This window comes from Pholis gunnellus (assembly GCF_910591455.1).
Source record: "Pholis gunnellus genome assembly, chromosome: 21".
In the NCBI taxonomy this organism is placed as follows: domain Eukaryota; kingdom Metazoa; phylum Chordata; class Actinopteri; order Perciformes; family Pholidae; genus Pholis; species Pholis gunnellus.
Genome location: NC_136548.1, coordinates 1,906,230 through 1,927,780, shown reverse-complemented (window position 1 = coordinate 1,927,780; position 21,551 = coordinate 1,906,230). Strand labels below are relative to the sequence as shown.

The 21,551-nt window shown below is 43.3% G+C and overlaps 1 protein-coding gene across 6 annotated transcripts; it reads right to left on the bottom strand.

Annotated features, from left to right (window-relative positions):
• Nucleotides 1-1,479: 1,479 nt before the first annotated feature.
• csnk1db (casein kinase 1, delta b) lies at nucleotides 1,480-13,548 on the bottom strand. 6 transcript variants are annotated; one of them, XM_079182520.1, is made up of 10 exons: nucleotides 13,076-13,548; nucleotides 10,771-10,881; nucleotides 8,984-9,132; nucleotides 7,898-8,126; nucleotides 7,616-7,786; nucleotides 7,357-7,505; nucleotides 6,973-7,141; nucleotides 6,427-6,566; nucleotides 5,888-5,958; nucleotides 1,480-3,102 (listed from the first exon to the last, which is right to left on the bottom strand). In XM_079182520.1, exons 1-9 carry the CDS (start codon nucleotides 13,149-13,151, stop codon nucleotides 5,926-5,928), a joined length of 1,227 nt encoding a protein of 408 aa, XP_079038646.1. In that variant the 5' UTR covers nucleotides 13,152-13,548; the 3' UTR covers nucleotides 1,480-3,102; nucleotides 5,888-5,925. The 6 variants fall into 6 exon arrangements, with proteins under 6 accessions (XP_079038646.1, XP_079038645.1, XP_079038643.1 ...); XM_079182519.1 differs by having other exon boundaries at nucleotides 5,888-5,953; XM_079182517.1 differs by having other exon boundaries at nucleotides 7,616-8,126.
• Between the last annotated feature and the right edge of the window lie 8,003 nt (nucleotides 13,549-21,551).

The following is a 21,551-nucleotide window of genomic DNA, read 5'->3' as shown; positions in this document are numbered from 1 at the left end:
CTTTTCTTAGCAGGGTTATTCACAGATGGATCCTGTTTTCTCCATTCAGAACTCAAGCTACTCCGCCTAAACGATTTCAAATAAGTTGACAAAAAAATTCACGACTCAAGGTCCACTTACTGGCTTTTTCTCACACACACACACACACACACCGTTGCCACCAGATGGGGTTTGCTCCATCCTCAACATATGATCTACTGTAACTGTCTTTGGTTGTACCAGCAGAGATATGAGCTAAGCTCTGCTGGAGTCAGGTAAGGGAGTCTCCCTGTGATGCTCCTGCTGGTCTCCTTTCCTCAGACAAAGAAGCGTTACACCCACCTCCCTTCTTATGTGAACACAGCCGGACAGAAGCTCCATGCTCAGGTCACTTGATGACAACTTAACAAACTGCCTTCACTAGGATGGACGGGAGATGCTGTAAAGCTCTGAAAAAAAACTAGAAAGTGGACCTTGTGTTAAGAATATGTCAGAATGTATTGAGTTGGTTGCAATCTGCAACCTCACCACTAGGTGCCACTAAATCTCACACTGCTTCTTTAATATTTGGGCGCTCAACATGCACCCTGGCAGCTGAATCTCATCCTGTAGCTGTTCACCCACTGCTGCGCCTTAAAAGAAGGTTTCTTTGAGCTACTCTGAGACTTTAGTCTGTGATACTCAAACTAACTTGACTTGTTGGTCTCTGTCCAGTGCATTGGTGTTGTATATTGGCTGATGAATGTATGTCCTATGTTGACTTTACTCTTGTGAAGGTGTGCTTACTGCCGTCACACTGGGACCTGCTGCGTTATGTGTTGGTGTGATGCCATCTGTTCTATCTGATGTTGAACACAGAGCTGGCACAGCCTGCTGTACTTTCACTGCTATTTTACTGAGTGATGTCTAACACACTTAAATAAATACATATATTTTCTGTGGAGACGTGATTAAATGGCATATTTGTTGACATTCAGCGAGGCTTGCATCTTTTGGACTGTGATCACACTCATCTTTGCACTGCCGTTTCAACTCCTTGAATGATCAGTGTTATTTGGAGACAGCAGGATCAGACCTGGATTCAATCTCAAAGCCCCCCCCCCCCCCCCCCCCCCCGCCCCCCACACTTCATTCACAGGAACTAGAGACTGAATCCAGCAACTAGCCACTCGGCTGGGTGTGGGAGAAGATCCCGTTCCTTATTCGCTTCAACAAAGATTCCAGGCTCTTTCCCTTTTGGGTGAGGTTCCCCTTTAATTAGTTAACAGATGATAAGACAGAACTTATCTTCCTGGTCTCCCTCTGGTGTGTCTGGCTTGCGGTAAAAAAACGTGTGATCTCCCCGTCACCCATGCTTCATTACTGTCTGTTGCACCTGTGCCCCATAGATCAATTACCTGCCACACCAATAACACTGAGGTAGGCTCCCAATACATACAGATATAATACACAGACATTACTAACGGCTCCTACAGGAACTATTTAGTGACACAAACAAGATACAAGTAATTCATTTATTTACAGTTTAAGTACACAAATACAGTGGCAAATATAAATGTGAGAAAGTGAATCTTGCTGATCTGGCCGCTTACATAATTCACTAGGTGTTCAGCGCTGAAGAGGTCAAGGGTCAAAATCCAAAACAAGAAAATAAGCAGCCAGAATGAACCATGAACGGCCATTTCAGTTGGATGGACATGGCAAAGTTATCAAAGCCAGAAGAGTCACACCAGTTGTTTTAATTATGAAAGGACAAAAAAAAGAGAAAAATAAACTGTGCTGCTGTGAACATTTGTTCAGCTTCCCTCTCAACAAAGAATCATTTCAGGAATTGTTTAACAGGATTCACAAAGGATGCGTTTTCAGTGACGTGGCAGCATTGCAGTTTGCCACACTGGTGCCGGATCACTGAACCTCTAATACTGAGAGCAGTGGCAGCAAAGCCAGTCACACAAAATGTCTTTCAGATTCAGTGCACTGCTTTCTGTAGTGAGCCCGTGGCTCTGAAGGAGACTAGTACGTTTAGGACCGAGCCCAGAAGTCCTGTTCAGACCCATCCCTACAGATGAGCTCACATTTACACATCATCACAACACGTTATTCACAGCTTCAAAATGATAGAAGAACAATGAGAATGTTTTCTGTACACAGTGAATGAACACCTGGCCCAACATGTCTGATGATGCCCCCCTCCCCCCCACATAAAGTGCACTTCTTTTGTACAGAACACTAGAAGAAGAACAGGGCTCATCGGACAGGACACCAGGGCCCGGAGGTGAACAGACACAACATCCTGCCAACTAATGGTGAATACACAGACCTCCCGCACCCAAGATACCAAAGCAGACGTTTGGTAGCTTCATGGGTTTAACTAGCACTCGAGCCTCACACACCTGACGCTGAAGACTCACCTCTAAAACATGCAAAGAAGTACTTTCTTTTTATTTAATACACATGGCTATATAGTTACTGAAGAGAGCCATCAGTGGGGATGAGAACTAAAAACAGGAAAAATGAGGGAATGAAACCTGCAAATACCAGTGAAAAGCATCCCACCCCAAAAAACTACCCATACATGTATATATTTATAGAAAATGAAGAGCTGCTGCTTCAGATTCATACACTTTACTGCACGAAAGAAAGAGAAGGGTTTTATTGATCAGGTATGAACTAGCAGACAGTGACGGTGGAAATGTAGGACACGTGTTTGGGCAGAAGGAGGAACCTCAACTGTTGTTTCATTAGTCAGTGTCCTAGAAAAGACTGGCGGCCATGTTTGCCCTGGACAAAGCACTGTCCATTCACAATCTGGTGGTGGGGGGGCGGGGTCCTGAGGTCCGGCGCTGTTTAATGTTTTGGTAGGTCAGACCAGCACACAGAAACAGGAAAGGAGGGAGGGAGGGAGATAGTGTAGACGTCTGAAGGAGGAGACAGAACTGAGAACAGTCAGTCAGAAAGCAGTTTGTGGCGAGCCAGCAGCTCGCTGTGGTTGTGGTAATGAATGGTAGTATTAGTATGACGGATTGCTTCTGAGTGAATGGTGCTCGGTCCACCAGGGTGCATTGTGGGGGCTCATCGAGGAGCTAGGAGATGGAGGCCAGCAGTCGGTACGGCGGACACCATCTAGAGGAAACACAGTACAGGAAGCAGGAGGTCAAAACCAACAACAAGCTACGTGTGCTCTACATCGACATGAATGTAGCCTTTTAACTCATCTACAGTCTAAATGCATTCACAAGCCACAGAATCGGAGAAGCGGATAATACTCATGTTCAGTCCATATGCTCCATTATCAAATAGGACACACTAACCTGAGGAAGCTGCAGGCATGTCACTAGGGTTGGCTGTGTGGGGCTTACAACCTCCCAATATCTTCTAGCATTGAACAATACCTTTCAACTTCTTTTAAATGTTCCAATTGGACAGTGAGGGGACAATTTCATACCATCATAAAGAGAAATATGCTTTAGTACTGCCGATGAAAGGAACAAGATGCCAGAGGACTTACAGCATCGGGCAACAATGTAGGAAATGAAAATAGTGAGTAAAAAGAGTCGGAGTGTGATGATTAGTGGCAGAGCTGTGAAGCAGCCACATGGTACCACGATGTGGTGCGTTAGCTAGCAGCCAGTGGGGGTGAACCACTCCTACTGCAGCAGAGGTGATGCTCAGACACATCAGAGTACGTTCATATTGTTAGCACTCTTCATAAAGCCATGCCTGGTTGCATCCAATCCAAAATACACTTGACGTTGTCTAGTCTGTACAGTAACAATAGCAGGGCTGTCTCTCCATCACTGGCTGTGAAGAGATCCCTTTGTGGAGTCACTACAGAAGTAATCAGTCCTCATTCTCTGTGAAATGCTAATATTAGCTCTTTTCCACTACAGAAACCCGTAACCCCCCCATACCCTGACCCTGAGGGAATCCGCCAAGTCCAGGTTCTGCTTTGTTTCACACTGTTTTACAAACCACAAAGTTTTGGTCAGAAGTTTGCAATTTGAAATATTGAATCATGAATGAATGAACAGTTCTACCAAGATATGAAGAAGTACTGATGTTGACTTGTCTCCCAGAATATGAGTTAACATGAGAACATGAGACGGGGAGCTAACTGTCGAACTCAACATGTCCTTAGTTTGGAGATATTTTAGTCTTGAAAGACAGAAAAGTGAGACAACAACTTGTAATGTGTGTAAAGCCCACAATCGTACTGTACTACCAGTTTAATGAAGCACATAAGAACACCATGAGTTCATGCTAGCAGACACTCAGGGATGCATTCCAGAGGCAGGATTCACCTCCAGCAGACAACGAGAGGGAGAAGTTGCTCAATTTCTTCATCAACCGCTACGTTTAGTGGAAACTGCTGATTTGGCAGACTGTTAGAACCCGAGAGCCACGGTCCACTATCCAGGAAATGTACTGGAGCTATACAACAGAGTGTCATCACAGTTTAAGGATCCATGAGGCTGATGATTGGACCTCACTGTGCACTGTGTGAACTCTGATAATTGTGCTCTACAGCATGAACTGGATTCAGCGAGGTCCAGTTCGAGAGTTTCCTCATTAAAGGTCCGGATCATCACAATAATGTCTAACTTGTTCTCTGATTTAGTTCCATATATATTGAAGTAGACGAGCAGTTGTATCAGCGTCTGTATGTAGTCAACAACTGAAGTTTAGCTGAAACATACCTCAACAATATCTATTGTCACTTTTCTAAATGAACTGGATGAGATAGAAATAATACATACTCATATAACTGGACATAATACATTTTCTTCTCTCATTTCAAGTCAAAAGAGGGCTGGATTTAAAAATCAAATACATACAAGCGAGCTTTTGAAAAATGTGCATCTTAAAATAATGTACTTCATTGTAGAAAGGTGAATTGAACTGAATTGTTCTTGCCCTGGACACAGAAGTGAAGGAGGAGTTTTCTGCCTGGGCAATGCAAACCATTCAGGGTCATGACTCGCCCCCAAAGCCTGGAAAGTAGAGTGAAATAAAGCAGAAGCTGTGACCCCGGCTCCACCTGAAGGTACGGGCTGTTGAGTTCCTGCAGTGGAAAAGGCCCATGAGGGGATTCAGCGGTTGTCTTCGTCCTGGTAGTCGTGTGGAGGTTTGTTGCCAGTGTTTTATTCCAGCAACAAAGCCACAGTACATCCTGACACGGCCTTTGTGTGATAGACTCATGTGAGACCGACCTGTTCCCCGTCTGGACAACTGATAACATGCTTTCAGCCACAGCTGGGACAAAGCTGAATGCTGACTTCCAATTAAGTAGCTTCATATCATGCAGGTGTTTAGTGTGAAAGACCAGGGAGGGAGAAATGTGCAGGGGAAAGAACAGGGAACTGCACCAAGCAAGGCTGGGTGTGGGTAGGCACATTCCTTTTGGATGCTATAGCTGGAGGCCATCAAGCATCACAGCAACCGTGCAAGCAACAAGCCACAGAGCTGATTAAAGGGGCAGTACGTCAACCCTGAGGAGGCAAAGAGGGAGTCACATTCTCAGACTCTGCACCGTGATGCATTCTCCACTCCAGTTCTCAGAGGACCCTCCTGCTCAGAAAACAAACAGCATCCGACTGTTCAATGACACATGGGCTGGCTATGATGTCATCAACAGCCAAGTGGATGTGATGGCTTAGTGCAATATGACATCAACAACTGTTCGCTCAGGCCAAGTTTCATTCACAGCTCACTGCTGAATGACTGGTGTTCACCCCTGATTCCAGGCACAGCTACATGAACTGTTAATGCTGCTGATCTAATCTCAAGCACAACACATGTGGAAGTGAAGAATGCTGAAACCAGGGGTGAACGCAGGACTCGGAGACGGCCCAGTGTGGAACTGGAATGTGGACCCATGCATCCCTGGTGCTGTAGGGACAGGACTCACCCAGTGTTGCCGCCGTCACACAAGGACGTGGCGAGCGTCTACTTGGCGTGATGCTCGTAGGGAATACTATTCTGAGGTTGGGGGAAGGGAGAGAGAAGGCCCAATATGTCAAGTCAGAACCCACATCTTGCACCAACAGCACAACTGGAGAAAACTGTCTGAATAACAGCAGGAGACTGAAACAAACGAGTACGAGACTTTCTGCTGCTGCTCGGAGTCGGAGTCCTGTGCGAAGCACTACACATGGGTCTTTGTAAACCATGTGACCAAGAGTCTCCACTAATCAGAGACTAATGTCTAATGATCTTATGAAATAGCAAGATGCAGACTTCATTCCAGGAAGTTTCATGAATTTAAAATGGAATTTTAACTTACTATAAAACTACCACATGCATACTCAGAACATAGCTGCTTCTTCTTGGAGCCTAGCCTGGGGTGAGGTGGACTTATCTATGCTAAGTTTCCTCTTTCTGCTCAAGCTAGTGGGTTTAAGAGACACTAAAAGAAGGGACAAAGTGTGTCTTCAGGGTGTCTTGTACCTGTGAGGTGGACATGCGGGACGTGTCCTGCCGTCCTGTTAGATCTGACGATGACACATTGACAGGAGCGCCGCGGTGCAGTCGCATGCTGACCTTTCGTTCACGCTCCATCCCAGACACTTGTCGAGGGGACGTGTTTGCTGTAGACCAGAGAGCAAAAACAAAGACCACCATCATGAAATGATATAAATACTGCCCTATATGCATCATATTCCATACAAGAGGGACTGGCTTTGGTTTTGGATTTAAATGCCAGAGTTTATGCAATGACCTTTTTCTTCACATTTTATTGATAAGAAGAAAAAAGCTTGAAACAAAATAAGGTAAAGTGCATTATTGTTGTCAACTTTATATCAACTATAGCTAAATCAAAGTATAAAATGAAAGCTGAAAATCATGAAAAGTTGGAACAAAGAACATTTTGTAAACCCCTGGATTCTAGCCTTAAAATCTTAAAATCATGAAACACTTCACACTACGCTGATGCTTTTTACAGCCATTGGATCCGGATCACGTCACAGGGACAGATGGCTGGAGTGAACACACCTGTGTGGGAGGTAGGCGTTAGAGGGGTGGGCGGAGCTCCGTCCTGGGCTCCTCGTGGCCGTCCTGATGCAGCAGGTATTCCTCGGGCCACAGGGTTCCTGCCGTGCCTCAGCCTGTCCTCCCGGTCCCGGCGCTCTCTCTCAGCTTCCTCTGCTGCACGGTTGGCTCCCTGTGTACGGCAATAACAACGAGTCAACAGTAAAGCAGGACTACTGCTACGCTAGCTCTGTGAGGCTGTGCTTTGAGCTAAATGCTAACATCAGCATGCTAACATAGTCGCAACCGCTAATCTGAATCACAGCAGGTATCTACAAATACTGATCAACATTTGAAGTATAAATTGTGGCTGATGTGTCAAACCCAGACGTTCTGATTAGTACTCACAAACTTGAGCATGTTCCAGTCAAAGACATAGTCATAAGAGAAGCCCTGTCTGTGGAACAGGTTCCTGAAGAGCTGCCGTAGGTACGAGTAGTCCGGCTTGTCATCGAAGCGCAGGGAACGACAGAAATTCAGGTAGGTTGCAAACTCAGCTGTGACAGAGAGGGAGAAGACATTTCTCAGCTGATGGGAGTGACCAACCAGCTCCTGATTACCATCGGTAGATATAGAATTATGCAATAACTGATAAATTGAGACTCACAGGGGTATCCCTTGCAAAGCACTTCAATGGGGGTGGACATTTTCTTCTCACTGATCCGTTCATACTTCTGCCTCTTGGTGGCAGCCTTGAGGCCTTGCCATGGCAACGAGCCCAGATTAAAATACATGAGAACATAACCCAAGGACTCCAGGTCATCGCGCCGCGACTGCTCTGTAGAGCGGGACAGGAAGGATGAAGACAAGAAAAGAAATGTTGAAGTCATGACTGCTGTCACAAATGGTCTAATTGCAGTAATGTGCCAGTTCAGTGTGTTTTCTTTACCAATCCCCAGATGTGTGTTGATGGAGGCGTAGCGTGCAGTGCCAGTCAGGTTCTTGTTCTCGCGGTAGGGGATGTGCTGGTGTGTGCGAGCGTCACGATACTTTTTAGCCAGGCCGAAGTCGATAATGTAGACCAGGTTGCCCTTTTTGCCCAGACCCATCAAGAAGTTATCAGGCTTCACATCTCTGTGGATGAAGTTCTTGGAGTGAATGTACTCAATGCGACTGATCTGTAGTGGAGAAGAACAAAATAATTAGGTCGCTACACCAAGTTAATATGAGGCTATTTCGGCAAGCGCCAGCCTAACAGCTGTGCACTCACCTCGGTCTGACAGCTCCTTCTGTACACCAGTCAAGTCACATTTTGATAACCAGGGCTGATTAATACTGACTGAACTTGATGACCATGATGTAAATGAGAGCAAACTACGATGCTTATGTTGACCCGTGGGCGACCCTTGGTACCCAATCATCATCATCATCATCAACTGTTAACCGACAAGATTAGTGTGTTCCTTGCATGGTGCAGTGGTTTAAGGGCAACGATTACAGGACCACAAACAGGTTAAATCCATAATTTACAGTTATCAGCCACAATGTTGCGTGCATTGATGCGGACACATGCAGTCTCCTAGTTTAGATGCGGAATCAGCTCAAATGAGCTGTGTGTCCCTCAGTGTGTTGCAAGCCTGGCCTAACGTTAGCGAGTGTCCGGGCGAGGGCTTGTGTGACGATGAGTATAAAGTTAGCAGTAATGTAATAGTTGTGAACGTAGCAGTTCAAGTTAAACATAGCACATTTAATTTACAAAATTGATGTAACAGAAAAAGATTTTAAATGGTCGTAGCACTGAACTGCACATACATTATGTCCCAATGACGTGCCCAGATAAACACGGAAGCCCTTTCTGCTCAGTTTCAGCTGCTCTGGGTCACTGCTAAAAGTGTGACGCAATCTGAGAGGACACTGGGATGTGTGGAGGCAGTGGTCAGAAGGTGTGTGTGTGTGAGTGAGTGAGTGAGTGAGTGAGTGAGTGAGTGAGTGAGTGAGTGAGTGAGTGAGTGAGTGAGTGAGTGAGCAGTCTCACCATCTGATCAGCGAGCAGCAGCACTGTCTTGAGGCTGAACTTGCGGGAGCAAAAGTTGAAGAGATCCTCCAGGCTGGGCCCCAGCAGCTCCATCACCATCACGTTGTAGTCACCTTCTGCGCCGCACCACTTTATGGTTGGAATGCCCACTGCAAAAACATGGTAGTAAACACAGTTCCAATGGTGAGAACACAAAAATGGAACACCTCCGATTGATATACTTCCCTTGCTGAAGGCAAAGATCTCCTAACACAAGCAACAGTGTATATTCACATTACTAGAGTGATCATTTGTGTTTATTCACATTACTAGAGTGATCATTTGTGTTTATTCACATTACTAGAGTGATCATTTGTGTTTATTCACATTACTAGAGTGATCATTTGTGTTTATTCACATTACTAGAGTGATCATTTGTGTTTATTCACATTACTAGAGTGATCATTTGTGTTTATTCACATTACTAGAGTGATCATTTGTGTTTATTCACATTACTAGAGTGATCATTTGTGTTTATTCACATTAATAGAGTGATCATTTGTGTTTATTCACATTAATAGAGTGATCATTTGTGTTTATTCACATTACTAGAGTGATCATTTGTGTTTATTCACATTACTAGAGTGATCATTTGTGTTTATTCACATTAATAGAGTGATCATTTGTGTTTATTCACATTACTAGAGTGATCATTTGTGTTTATTCACATTACTAGAGTGATCATTTGTGTTTATTCACATTACTAGAGTGATCATTTGTGTTTATTCACATTACTAGAGTGATCATTTGTGTTTATTCACATTACTAGAGTGATCATTTGTGTTTATTCACATTACTAGAGTGATCATTTGTGTTTATTCACATTAATAGAGTGATCATTTGTGTTTATTCACATTAATAGAGTGATCATTTGTGTTTATTCACATTAATAGAGTGATCATTTGTGTTTATTCACATTAATAGTGTGATCATTTGTGTTTATTCACATTAATAGAGTGATCATTTGTGTTTATTCACATTAATAGTGTGATCATTTGTGTTTATTCACATTAATAGTGTGATCATTTGTGTTTATTCACATTAATAGAGTGATCATTTGTGTTTATTCACATTAATAGAGTGATCATTTGTGTTTATTCACATTAATAGTGTGATCATTTGTGTTTATTCACATTAATAGAGTGATCATTTGTGTTTATTCACATTAATAGTGTGATCATTTGTGTTTATTCACATTAATAGAGTGATCATTTGTGTTTATTCACATTAATAGAGTGATCATTTGTGTTTATTCACATTAATAGAGTGATCATTTGTGTTTATTCACATTAATAGTGTGATCATTTGTGTTTATTCACGTTACTCGTTGCTCTGTGAATTTCACCAAGCTATAGTCACTGTATCTAGCAAGCCCCACATCTGATGGGAGACTCCACTACTCACTCAAGTGAATACGCGAATGAGCGTTATTTGTGCGTTTCCTCGCGTCCATTAGCGTTTTTGCATTGACTTGGTATGTAAAGTAAAAGATTTGCTTGGCGTTTGGTGTGAACACAACATAAGGATGTGAGCTGATTGAATGTTGCAGTCAGTTTCTCTCCCTCAGCTTTGTAGATCACTGTTGAACTCATGGATCAATCACATCTACATGGCGTAGGAAGACCGTGGTGGGTCGGGAAATCACATAGGAGGGTGATGAGGAGATGGAAACTGAGATGCAGCACAGAAGTCCAATGAGAGATGAAGAACCCAGTATTGAGTAGCAGTATTGTGAGCGGATACATCACCTCCTCCTTGCATCATCTTGTAGATCTTGCTCTCGATGTGGAGCTGGGGGTGTTTGGTCTTCACACATTCCAACTTAATCGCAACCTCCTCACCCACTGAAATATCTGTGCCTGGAAAAGGACAAATGTTAATACACATGGTTACTTTAATCCATCAGTTCACCCACGATAGAAGAAGAAACGCCAAGCTTGCTGCTTGCTTTTTTCAAATGTATATTTGAATGCTGTGAATACGGATGTATTTATCACACTGTCTATGCTTGGGCGGTATTTTCTGATAGCTCTAGTCCTGTAACGTTATCACTGATGGGACCTGATCTGTACTGAGCATGTGCAACTCAACAGAGATGAGAAGGAAGCAGAAAAACATTACATTATGATTCTGTACATTTGATGCTGTATTATATTTAGTACTTCTGCTAGTATTATGAAACAGACTTAAAAACAAACAAACACCATTTAATGAATTGGTCACATGAGGGAAAAAGGGTTTTAGTGTTTCTTTAGTGTATTCACTGACAGAAAATCTGTTTAGTTGTTTATCAAGCTAAAATGCCAGATTGTCTAACATGTAACAATAGGCCTACTTAGAATATTGGCAGAGAAACGCTAAATTATGAGTTGTGGCTTTTGTGTTTGGTAACTGCTGGGTGCACAGGCTGTGCCAAAAATGGTAGGCTTTTGGGACAGAGCCCAAGTTCTTAGTTCAGTTACAGTAAGGCATCTGAATTAATCCTGTGCCAATACAGAAACATGTCAACATCAGATTACAGGTTCTGTAAATATGATATTAAAAATATATAGATATAATATGGAAAGATTAAACTGACTCTGAGAAGTCTCCTATGCCTGCATATCAAAGGCTATTTTGCCTGAGAGCTCACTGATGCCTGGACTGACTGGAAAAACCAGCCTGCCCAGTGTTTATGTGATCACAAACACATTCACATGACTACTCAACAGTAAATCCATGTCACACATCTAATGGGTGATAGAAACTAAAAGAAGCCACCTTGGGAAACAGAGAGGCTGGTAATTTGGTTGAGGTAGCTTCACTAGCTTCTGTTGATGGGGTTAACCTCGGGTGTGAAGCTAGCAGTCTAGCTGCCTCTTCCTCCAGACAGCACGGGTCCAGCCAGCTCAGGCTACTCCTTCATTTGACTGTATGGCTAAGGTGACACCCATCAGATTTGATTTATTCTGTGAATAGCTCAATAAAACTCTTGGCTGTTGCATGTGAAATGTGCTCGACAAGTCACTGTGTTCATCTCCGTTTACATTTTGTCAGAGACAATTTTAAAAAGCCAGAAAAGCGACTGTGTGATGCAGTTATTTGAAGTGTCAGGGTGGGTTGTGCTGTAATACTATATAAATAAGTATTATTATAATATATATTATATTTATACTATAATACTAAAAACAGCTGTACACAAGTGGTGAGTCTAGGGAAACCATCTAGAGGATTTCTCACAGCGATATAGAGATGAACACAAAGACAACAGAACTAAGAAGGAGTCACAACAACCCTGTTTGACTGACGAATATCATCTCAATACGGTGCGCTTACAGACTGTGGAGCTGTGAACTGGGATGTGGAGGATTCAGGACTAAACTAGCTTGTAGCATCGGTTTGTTGAAGAACAGAGCTGCGTTACACTAAATATCCTCTGCGGTAACGTTACAGCTGTACTCTATCACAACTGTCCAGCTGTCGTTTGTCATTAAACTGGAAGTGAACGACTGTGACACTTAAGCGGTTATAACATAAGGCCACGGCGGAACGACCGTGGGGATTGTTCGTGTCTCGATGAGAACCGTGAGGCTATCGACAAGCAGACACCTGTCATTTAGGGTGACTCTGCTTCTACTCAGCTTAGTTCTTCTACAGTAACGCTGTAACCTGGCTGCTGTGTGTTTAGAAAGATGCTTCTAAAAGCCAGCAGTAGTTTGAAGTGTTCACTGCTCGTATCCAGCATAATGCCAGTTAAACAAGCTAACGTTAGCGGTCTCACCTGCAGTTTCTATCATGCCTGCAATGCCACAAATCGGTCATGGTTCTTCAACTAACATCGAATTGATAAATCCTTTCTGTGGACAGTTTAACGTTACAGTAACGTTAACTTGGCGAGACAGGTATCTTCAAGGAGAAGTAACAATTAACGTTAGCTATAGGTTAATAAAACCAGGATATGAACGTTAGTGAAATTCGGACTGTGACATGTTTTAACAGCTTGCTCATAAAGCACAGGTAGTACACGGGGAACATTTGGTTTGTGAAGTTGAAGAGAACACATTCTATCCTTACCTAAATAGATGTCCCCGAAAGAACCACTTCCGATTTTTCTGCCCAGTCGGTATCGGTTCCCCACTCTCAGCTCCATTTCGTTAATAGCAAACGTTAACTACGTCTGTTGCTTCGTGTGTGTATCTCGGTAGTTAAACGTTGCGTATCGGTAATGTTAAGCTTTGAACCTTTTGTTTACGTTGCCTCGGTTAGTCCTCCTTCCTTGACTGCTTTACAACCCTAACCCTTAATTCACATTCCCCCGCCCCCCACAATCATCCCAGCTCCTATTGTAACAATGCAAAATGTCACCATCCCTTTTTTTATCTTTCTAAGGAACGAAGACTTAAAATATCGATATCATTCGATAGTGCAAAACGCGTAGTTTATGTTCTCCGTATTTTGGGAGTCATTATTGCCCCAAATTTAAAGGATGGAGGCGGATTTTGCGGATAGACTTTACACCTAATCGTTCGCAGCGTCGCTCCACTGTCCGATTTGTTTCCTCCACCGTGAAAGCTGCTGGCGTCACTTCCCCTAGCAACTACAGGCAGAAAAGCTCAGGTACAGTACATGGCGGTATTGCAAGCCAAAAATTGGCCTTTTGAAAACATGGCAATGTTATTAACATACAATTTCATTATGATGCATATGGGAAAATCCAGATAGCATCCTTGCATTTAATTCATATTTAGAAAGCATGGCTTAAATCTCCAGATATAACAACATAATTCACGTTATTCAAGAAGATTTGGGCAACTGTACATTAGGCTACTACATAGCATCATGGCTGCGTTATCCTGACATAATACAAAAAGATTGTACTGCTTGGTGAACTATATGTTGTGTTTTACACATTGGCTTTTGCAGTAGAATGCCAATGAATTAGTGTAAAACATTATCAGGCTATCAAGTCACGCTTACTCTGGGGAAATACAAGCAAATTGTATTTGTGACTGATTCTTTAAGTCCCCAGGCTTAATACAATAGAAATGAATAAAAGAATAAAACAAGCCAAAATGAAGCAACACAAACTGAACATGTTGCTGCTAATACAACTTGTGTGTGTGTGTGTGTGTGTGTGTGTTTTGCACATATTGTAATAAAACAGAAGTAATGGAGCAGTTTGAGTAGCTGTTGGATCACTGTAAACCATATTAAAAACACAGTAAAACTCAACATCCACATCCTCAACTGTGCCACAAATTCATTTTGTATTAAGTGACACACTGTTCTGTGATTTGCATATTAGGATGTGGTTACCAAAAACATCTGACTTTTTCCTATGAAGGTAATTTGATCTGCTGTTGGCCAGACATCTTTCAATTGTTAAACAGAGTTTTGATTGAGAAGAAAAACGTACATCTTGTGTGTTGTTACAGCATTCACACAAAAATGAGTCTGTATTAATAAACAAGGTGAAGAACTGAGGTCAAATTCTGTATTGGTTGTTGCGTTCATCACAACTCTGTCCATCAGTCTGTTGAGAAGTCGACCATGTTCCTCTGTAACTTTCCCCTTTGCACACATCACATGACAGGACACATCTTAGGTGGAAACATCTCATGGAAATATATTCAAACAGTCTGAGTCGTGCCCTCATTGTCAGACACAATTTTTACATCTAATATAATACATATTTTCTATTTTCAGAAAATAAAAGACCTCTTATATATATAATAAATAAATAAATATATAATTTATACATTATATATTGTATTATATTAAATATATATATATATATATATATATATATACGTATATATATATATATATATATATATATATATATATATATATATATATATATTGTAATGTATTTTACAATCAACACTTGAAATGATTAAGGCACTTGCAAATGACAACGTAGCACAAAAAAACCCATATTTTGGGGTTTGATTTTTAGCTCTTTTCTTCAGATGTCACTCACCAAAACACTGTCAACGAGGAAGATCTTTGGATAAATAATAATGAGAATCAATTTGAAACAAAATGTAAATCCTACCCTCTAAACAAAAAGGAAATCTGGTTTGAATTGACATCAAACTAAGCTTGTTTACAAGATGTTTAGCTCAGGCTGATCTATAGAGGGAGCGCACACACACACACACACACACACACAGAGAAATAGAGATGGATCAGAGGAGGTCGTACTCATCCATGTTAGGTCAACGCAAGCTCACTAGCCACGCCCACTGATTAGAGTAGAGATTTTTCTCATTGGCTGCATATGGAGCCGGCAGGATTTTTCTCATTGGTTGCCTGTGTGCCAGTCAACACAGCACGGAGGCAGCTCACATGGCAGACCTGTTGTTCCACGGATTGAGTAACCAGCTTGCACGTGTCGACCAATGCTCTGCATGAAGTCACATCCTGTAGGAAAAGTGAGTTCACAGTTTAAGACAAGCTCGCAGTGTTCACCATGTTAGAAACAAGTCAACGCAGGAACGAGGTTTCTCAGGATCATCTGTAGAGTAAGGCCTCCTGGTTGAAATTTCCTTTGTACTTGTCTGTTTGAGAAATATCATTTTGAATAAACACCAAATCAAACGTTGAAGTGTCCACTACAATAAAAAATTACAACATTAGCAATGTAATGAAATTAAATTAATGAGTTATTATGACACACTGCCAACATGATTGTAGTGAAGAAGAAGGAAGTTTGCCTAGTATCATTTCAAATGTTGTTCCTTCCTACAACTGACAGCAGATGTGCTCCAGTTTCCTCCCGCAGTCCAAAGCATACACATCACAGAGTAGGCGTGGATGTGAGTGTGAATGTGTTTTGTGTCATAGACTAGAATAGTGACTTGTTTATGGTGAAGCCTGCTTCCTGTCATAGGTTACAGTTACAGTGTTTACCTCGTGTAAACTGCAGTGACGTGTTTTCAGTAATGGAGATTATATTACTTACTATTACCATTCATTCCTGAACAGAATCAGGCTCTTGGTGAGTTGTTTTGGCTAAACGTGGAGACTTTAAGTAAAGACTGATCCAGGAACACAATATGCTGACTCTCAGTAACTTTGAATTGAAACAGTGAGTGTAAAGCGCGTCACACTTCAGGGCAGAGCTTGCTCTCAGCTGGTTGGGGAGCTGCCAGAGTTGAGGAGGTTTAATCCAATCATCAGAGGGTTACTGTTCTCTATCCCTACATCAAAACAATACCCAGTCACGTGCCATCAGAACACACTGTAGTCTGCTCCATCACATGTGGGTGGTTGGCATACAGTATAAGCCTGACATTTTTTTACTTTAAACTTCAAATATTATGCATGGTAATTATTAGGTTCTGTTGTATGGACTTTGAGATTTCCAAAAATATAGATGGCCTTTTAGGTTATTCATTGGATTTTGAATGTATTCACCAATTTTAGACTAATACTTGTTGTATTAGGGCCTAACATTGTCAGATGTGACATGAAAGTTATTGTATATACAATGAAAATGGGGTAAACTTTTCTTTAGTAACTCACATTATCAAGTTCAAGGCTGTCCATCACATTCAATCCAAGAGTATGAATCTAAAATGCAGAAAAGAGAGAAGCGATATCTCAATTGAACCTCAATGATACTACTGGTAATGGTGGCGGGTGTATACAGGACTGTCTCAGAAAATTAGAATATTGTGATAAAGTTCTTTATTTTGTGTAATGCAATTAAAAAAACAAAAATGTCATGCATTCTGGATTCATTACAAATCAACTGAAATATTGCAAGCCTTTTATTCTTTTAATATTGCTGATTATGGCTTACAGCTTAAGAAAACTCAAATATCCTATCTCTAAATATTAGAATATCATGAAAAAGTATACTAGTAGGGTATTCAACTAATCACTTGAATCGTCTAATTAACTCGAAACACCTGCAAGGGTTTCCTGAGCCTTGAAAAACACTCAGCTTGGTTCAGTAAACTAAATCACACGTATGGGGATTATCACAATATTCTAATTTTCTGAGACAGTCCTGTATATTGCGACGTCTTCGGGCAGTAGCAGCCACACTGTCACAAGTTCTTCTAGTATATTATCCTGCACACTCTGTGCATGTGGCTTTCTGTAGACATATTAATGTCAACATGTTCTTACAGTTTGTGTCTCTATAACATTTTTTTTCACAAATCCTCATCTTATCTAAAATGTGTATGTATATTTGAACAATTTCTCACTTTTATTGTGCTGCATTAGAATCAGAATCCGCTTTATTGGCCATGTATGCGCACGCATACAAGGAATTTGTTTCGTTGCTCTCCACGTACAAGGACAAAAAAAAAGTAGAACAGATGTAAGCATAAACATTGAACGACTATGTACAATATAAATATAAATCCAAAAGGGACAAGATGATGTCATGTGTACATATTGTGAAGCCCTCTGAGGCAAATTTGTAATTTGTGATTTTGGGCTATACAAAAATAAATTGAATTGAATTGAATTGAACTGTCCTCCGCGAATCGCCACCTTAACATGGTGGAGGAGTTTGCATGGCTCAGTGATCCTGGGAGCTATGTTGTCCGGGGCAGTAGCCCCTGGTAGGGTCTCCCAAGGCAAACAGGTCTCAGGGGAGAGCCCAGACTAAGAACGGTTCAAAAGAACCCCAATGATAAGCAGCCCACGGTCTTCAGCCACCAAGCCCGGACCAGGGAAACCGGGGCACCCTCCCGGAGCCAGACTCAGGAGGGGAGCTCGTTGGCGAGCGTCTGGTGGCCGGGCCTTCGCCCATGGGGCCCGGTCGGGCTCAGCCCGAAGAAACAACATGGAGCAGCCACCCTGTGGACCCACCACCCGCAGGGACAAGCATCGGGGTCGGGTGCAATGCAGACCGGGCGGCGGGTCAGGCCGGAGGCCTGGGCGAGCCGATCGCCGGCAGCATAGACTAGCTCTAGGGACGTGGAACGTCACCTCACTAGCGGGGAAAGAGCCGGAGCTGGTGCAGGAGGTGGAGCGATACCAGCTAGATATAGTTGGACTCACCTCCACACACAGTACTAGCTCTGGAACCAAGCTCCTGGAGAAGGGTTGGACTTTGTCCTTTTCCGGAGTTGCCCAAGGTGAGAGGCGCCGGGCGGGAGTGGGGATACTCACGAGCCCCCGGCTGAGCGCCGCTGTGTTGGAGTTCTCCCCAGAGAACGAGAGCGCCTACGGGTTGCGGGGAGCAAGGCTCTGACTGTGGTTTGTGCTTATGCACCAAACAGCAGTTCGGAGTATCCGGCCTTCTTGGAGTCGGTGGGAGGGGTCCTGGAAAGGGCGCCGCCTGCTGACTCCATAGTTCTCCTGGGGGACTTCAACGCGCACATGGGCAATGACGGAGAAACCTGGCGGGGGGTGATTGGGAGGAACGGCTTGCCCGATCTGAACCCGAGTGGTGTCTCGTTATTGGACTTCTGTGCTAGCCATGGTTTGGCCATAACGAACACCATGTTCGAACATAAGGTGGCTCATAAGTGTACCTGGTACCAGAACACCTTAGGCCGGAGATCAATGATCGACTTTGTAATCGTATCATCTGATCTGCGGCCGTATGTCTTGGACACTCGGGTGAAGAGAGGAGCAGAGCTGTCAACTGATCACCATCTGGTGGTGAGTTGGATCAGATGGCAGGGGAACCGGTTGGAAAGACCCGGCAAGCCCAAACGTATAGTGAGGGTGAACTGGGAACATCTGGCGGAGGACCCTGTCCGGGAGGTCTTTAACTCCCACCTCCGGAAGAACTTCTCACACATCCCGAGGGAGGTTGGGAACATGGAATCCGAATGGACCATGTTCAAAGCCTCTATTGTGGACGCGGCCGCTAGGAGCTGTGGCCGGAAGGTCATCGGTGCCTGTCGTGGCGGCAACCCGAGAACCCGGTGGTGGACACCGGAGGTGAGGGAAGCCGTCAAGCTGAAGAAGGAGGCCTTCAGGGCCTGTCTGGCCCAGGGGTCTCCTGAAGCAGCTGAGAGGTACCGGGAGGCCAGAAGGACTGCAGCTGCGGTGGTCGCGGGTGCTAAAACTCGGGCATGGGAGGAGTTCGGGGAGGCCATGGAGGACTTTCAGTTGGCCTCAAGGAGGTTCTGGCAAACCATCCGACGGCTCAGGAAGGGAAAGCAGGGCCTACCCCAGGCTGTTCTCAGCAGGGGGGGGGGGGAACTGTTGATCCGGATGGGGGACATCGTCGGGCGGTGGAAAGAGCACTTTGAGGAACTCCTAAACCCGACCAACATGTCCTCTGCAGAGGAGGCAGCGCCTGAAGACCTGGGGGGCTCACCCATATCCCTGGCAGAGGTCGCTAAGGTAGTCAAAAAGCTCCTTGGTGGCAAGGCGCCGGGGGTGGATGAGATCCGCCCTGAGATGCTGAAGGCACTGGACACTGTTGGGCTGTCTTGGCTGACACGCCTCTTCAGTGTCGCATGGGGGTCGGGATCAGTGCCCATGGACTGGCAGACCGGGGTGGTGGTTCCCATTTTCAAAAAGGGGGACCGGAGAGTGTGCTCGAATTATCGGGGTATCACACTACTCAGCCTCCCGGGGAAAGCTTATGCCAGGGTGCTGGAAAGGAGGCTCCGACCGTTTGTCGAACCTCGGATTCAAGAGGAGCAGTGCGGATTCCGTCCCGGCCGTGGAACAGTGGACCAGCTCTTCACCCTCTTCACCCTGGAGTCGAGCCGCTACTCCTTCGCATCGAAAGGAGTCAGCTGAGGTGGTTTGGGCATCTAATTAGGATGCCTCCTGGACGCCTCCCATTGGAGGTTTTCCGGGCACGTCCAACTAGGAGGAGACCCCGGGGAAGACCCAGAACACGCTGGAGGGATTATATCTCCCAGCTGGCCTGGGAACGCCTCGGGATCCCCCAGTATGAGCTGGAAAATGTTGCGGGCGAGAGGGAAGTCTGGGTCAGCCTGCTTGGCCTGCTGCCACCGCGACCCGACCCCGGATAAGCGGAGGAAAATGGATGCATGGATGAATTGAACTTAATTAAAATCATGTTTCTATGTTAAAGTATGGCTAGTCAATATGGGCCCAGAGTTGATTGTAGAAATGTTGATTCTGATCAGGCCGCACGTTTTGATGTATTTTTTGCAGAGGTGTTTGCAACGCTGTGTGAGGAAAAGTGCGTCAAACTTTTGTATGTAAGATAGAGAATAAAAAGAATAGTCCCACAGGATTCTAGTTTTACTGCCTTTGTGCTACAAAGCCACACTGAATTATAGATGAAGACAACAGGAAAACATTTAACAGCTGAAGCTTATCATTCAAGAATTTAAAATCTAAAACTAATATCCACTGATGAGAAATAGCTGATGCTATGTTTATGATTCTGATTCTGATGATGACCAAAAAAACATTACACCACAATGGTGTCTTTAGCTGTTTGAGTTCAAAGTAAGGGGGACATCTAGTGGACGTTTGGAAGTACTGCAGGGAATTGGTGATGGTCCTGTAAGAAATCGGCTGAAGAGCTTTTCAAGATCCACTGCTCGAAAAACTCCTGCGTAGTGTGGACGCTCAGTGTAAACGTAGCTAAAGATATGTTTTCAAATGGAAATGTTGTAGTGTGGACATGGCCTCAGTGTCACCGAGAACTACAGATAACTCATGACATTGTAGTGAATATGGTAGTAAATGTAAGAACATACAGTACACAGAATGTATTCAAATAAGATACTACTCTTCAGTTCTTGGGGAAGCTTGGGACTAAGCTTACCTTCAAATCTAATATACTAAATTGCTATTAATTTACAATATTTACGCAATATATAAATATAGATGTGTATGAGTGAAACATTGTCCAATAAGATTTTTGCAACAATAACAAAATCCACTGGCATGTACAGGTTTAGGATATAATCAAAGGGTGTTTTTGTCATTATGCAACACAGGGTTGTACAACTAAATGCAGTCGTAGCCCATTCCCCACAGAAGTCAAACATGACAAACAAAACAAAACAAAACAAAAACAGTACATGTGCATTTTTAAATTTGCATCAGGACGACATGTATACGACAAAACAAAAAAAAAATGTTATCTTGACATAAAAAAAAATCGAAACAGTGCTGCCGTTGCCATAACGAGACATGTATAGAAAAATATGATATGCAATATAACTAAATAGGGCTGAATAAATATTGCATCATACTGATGCAATATATATTTATCACTGATGCAATATTAATTTGAGCTTTTAAGGTTCACACACTCTCAGAGTGATGTTAAAGATGAAGTGGTGTGGAGTAATAAGTGACTGAACCAAGTGAACATGTGAGGATGGACCAGAGTGATCTGGTTAAAATACAATAGTTCTTCTGTCTCCATCTCCAGGTGATGTGGTGGTTCACTTTTACACTTTATCTTCTATCTTTATCTTTTTAACCCGTTTTTATCCTGAATAGACCCTTAAAACACATATTGTAGAGCCGCCCGTCTGCTCCTCTCTGAAATTGCTTTTTGGTTATTTCCATAATTTGGATAATATTTGTGAAGGGAGTGCTGTTAGTGACAGTGTGGGCTCCATGGTAA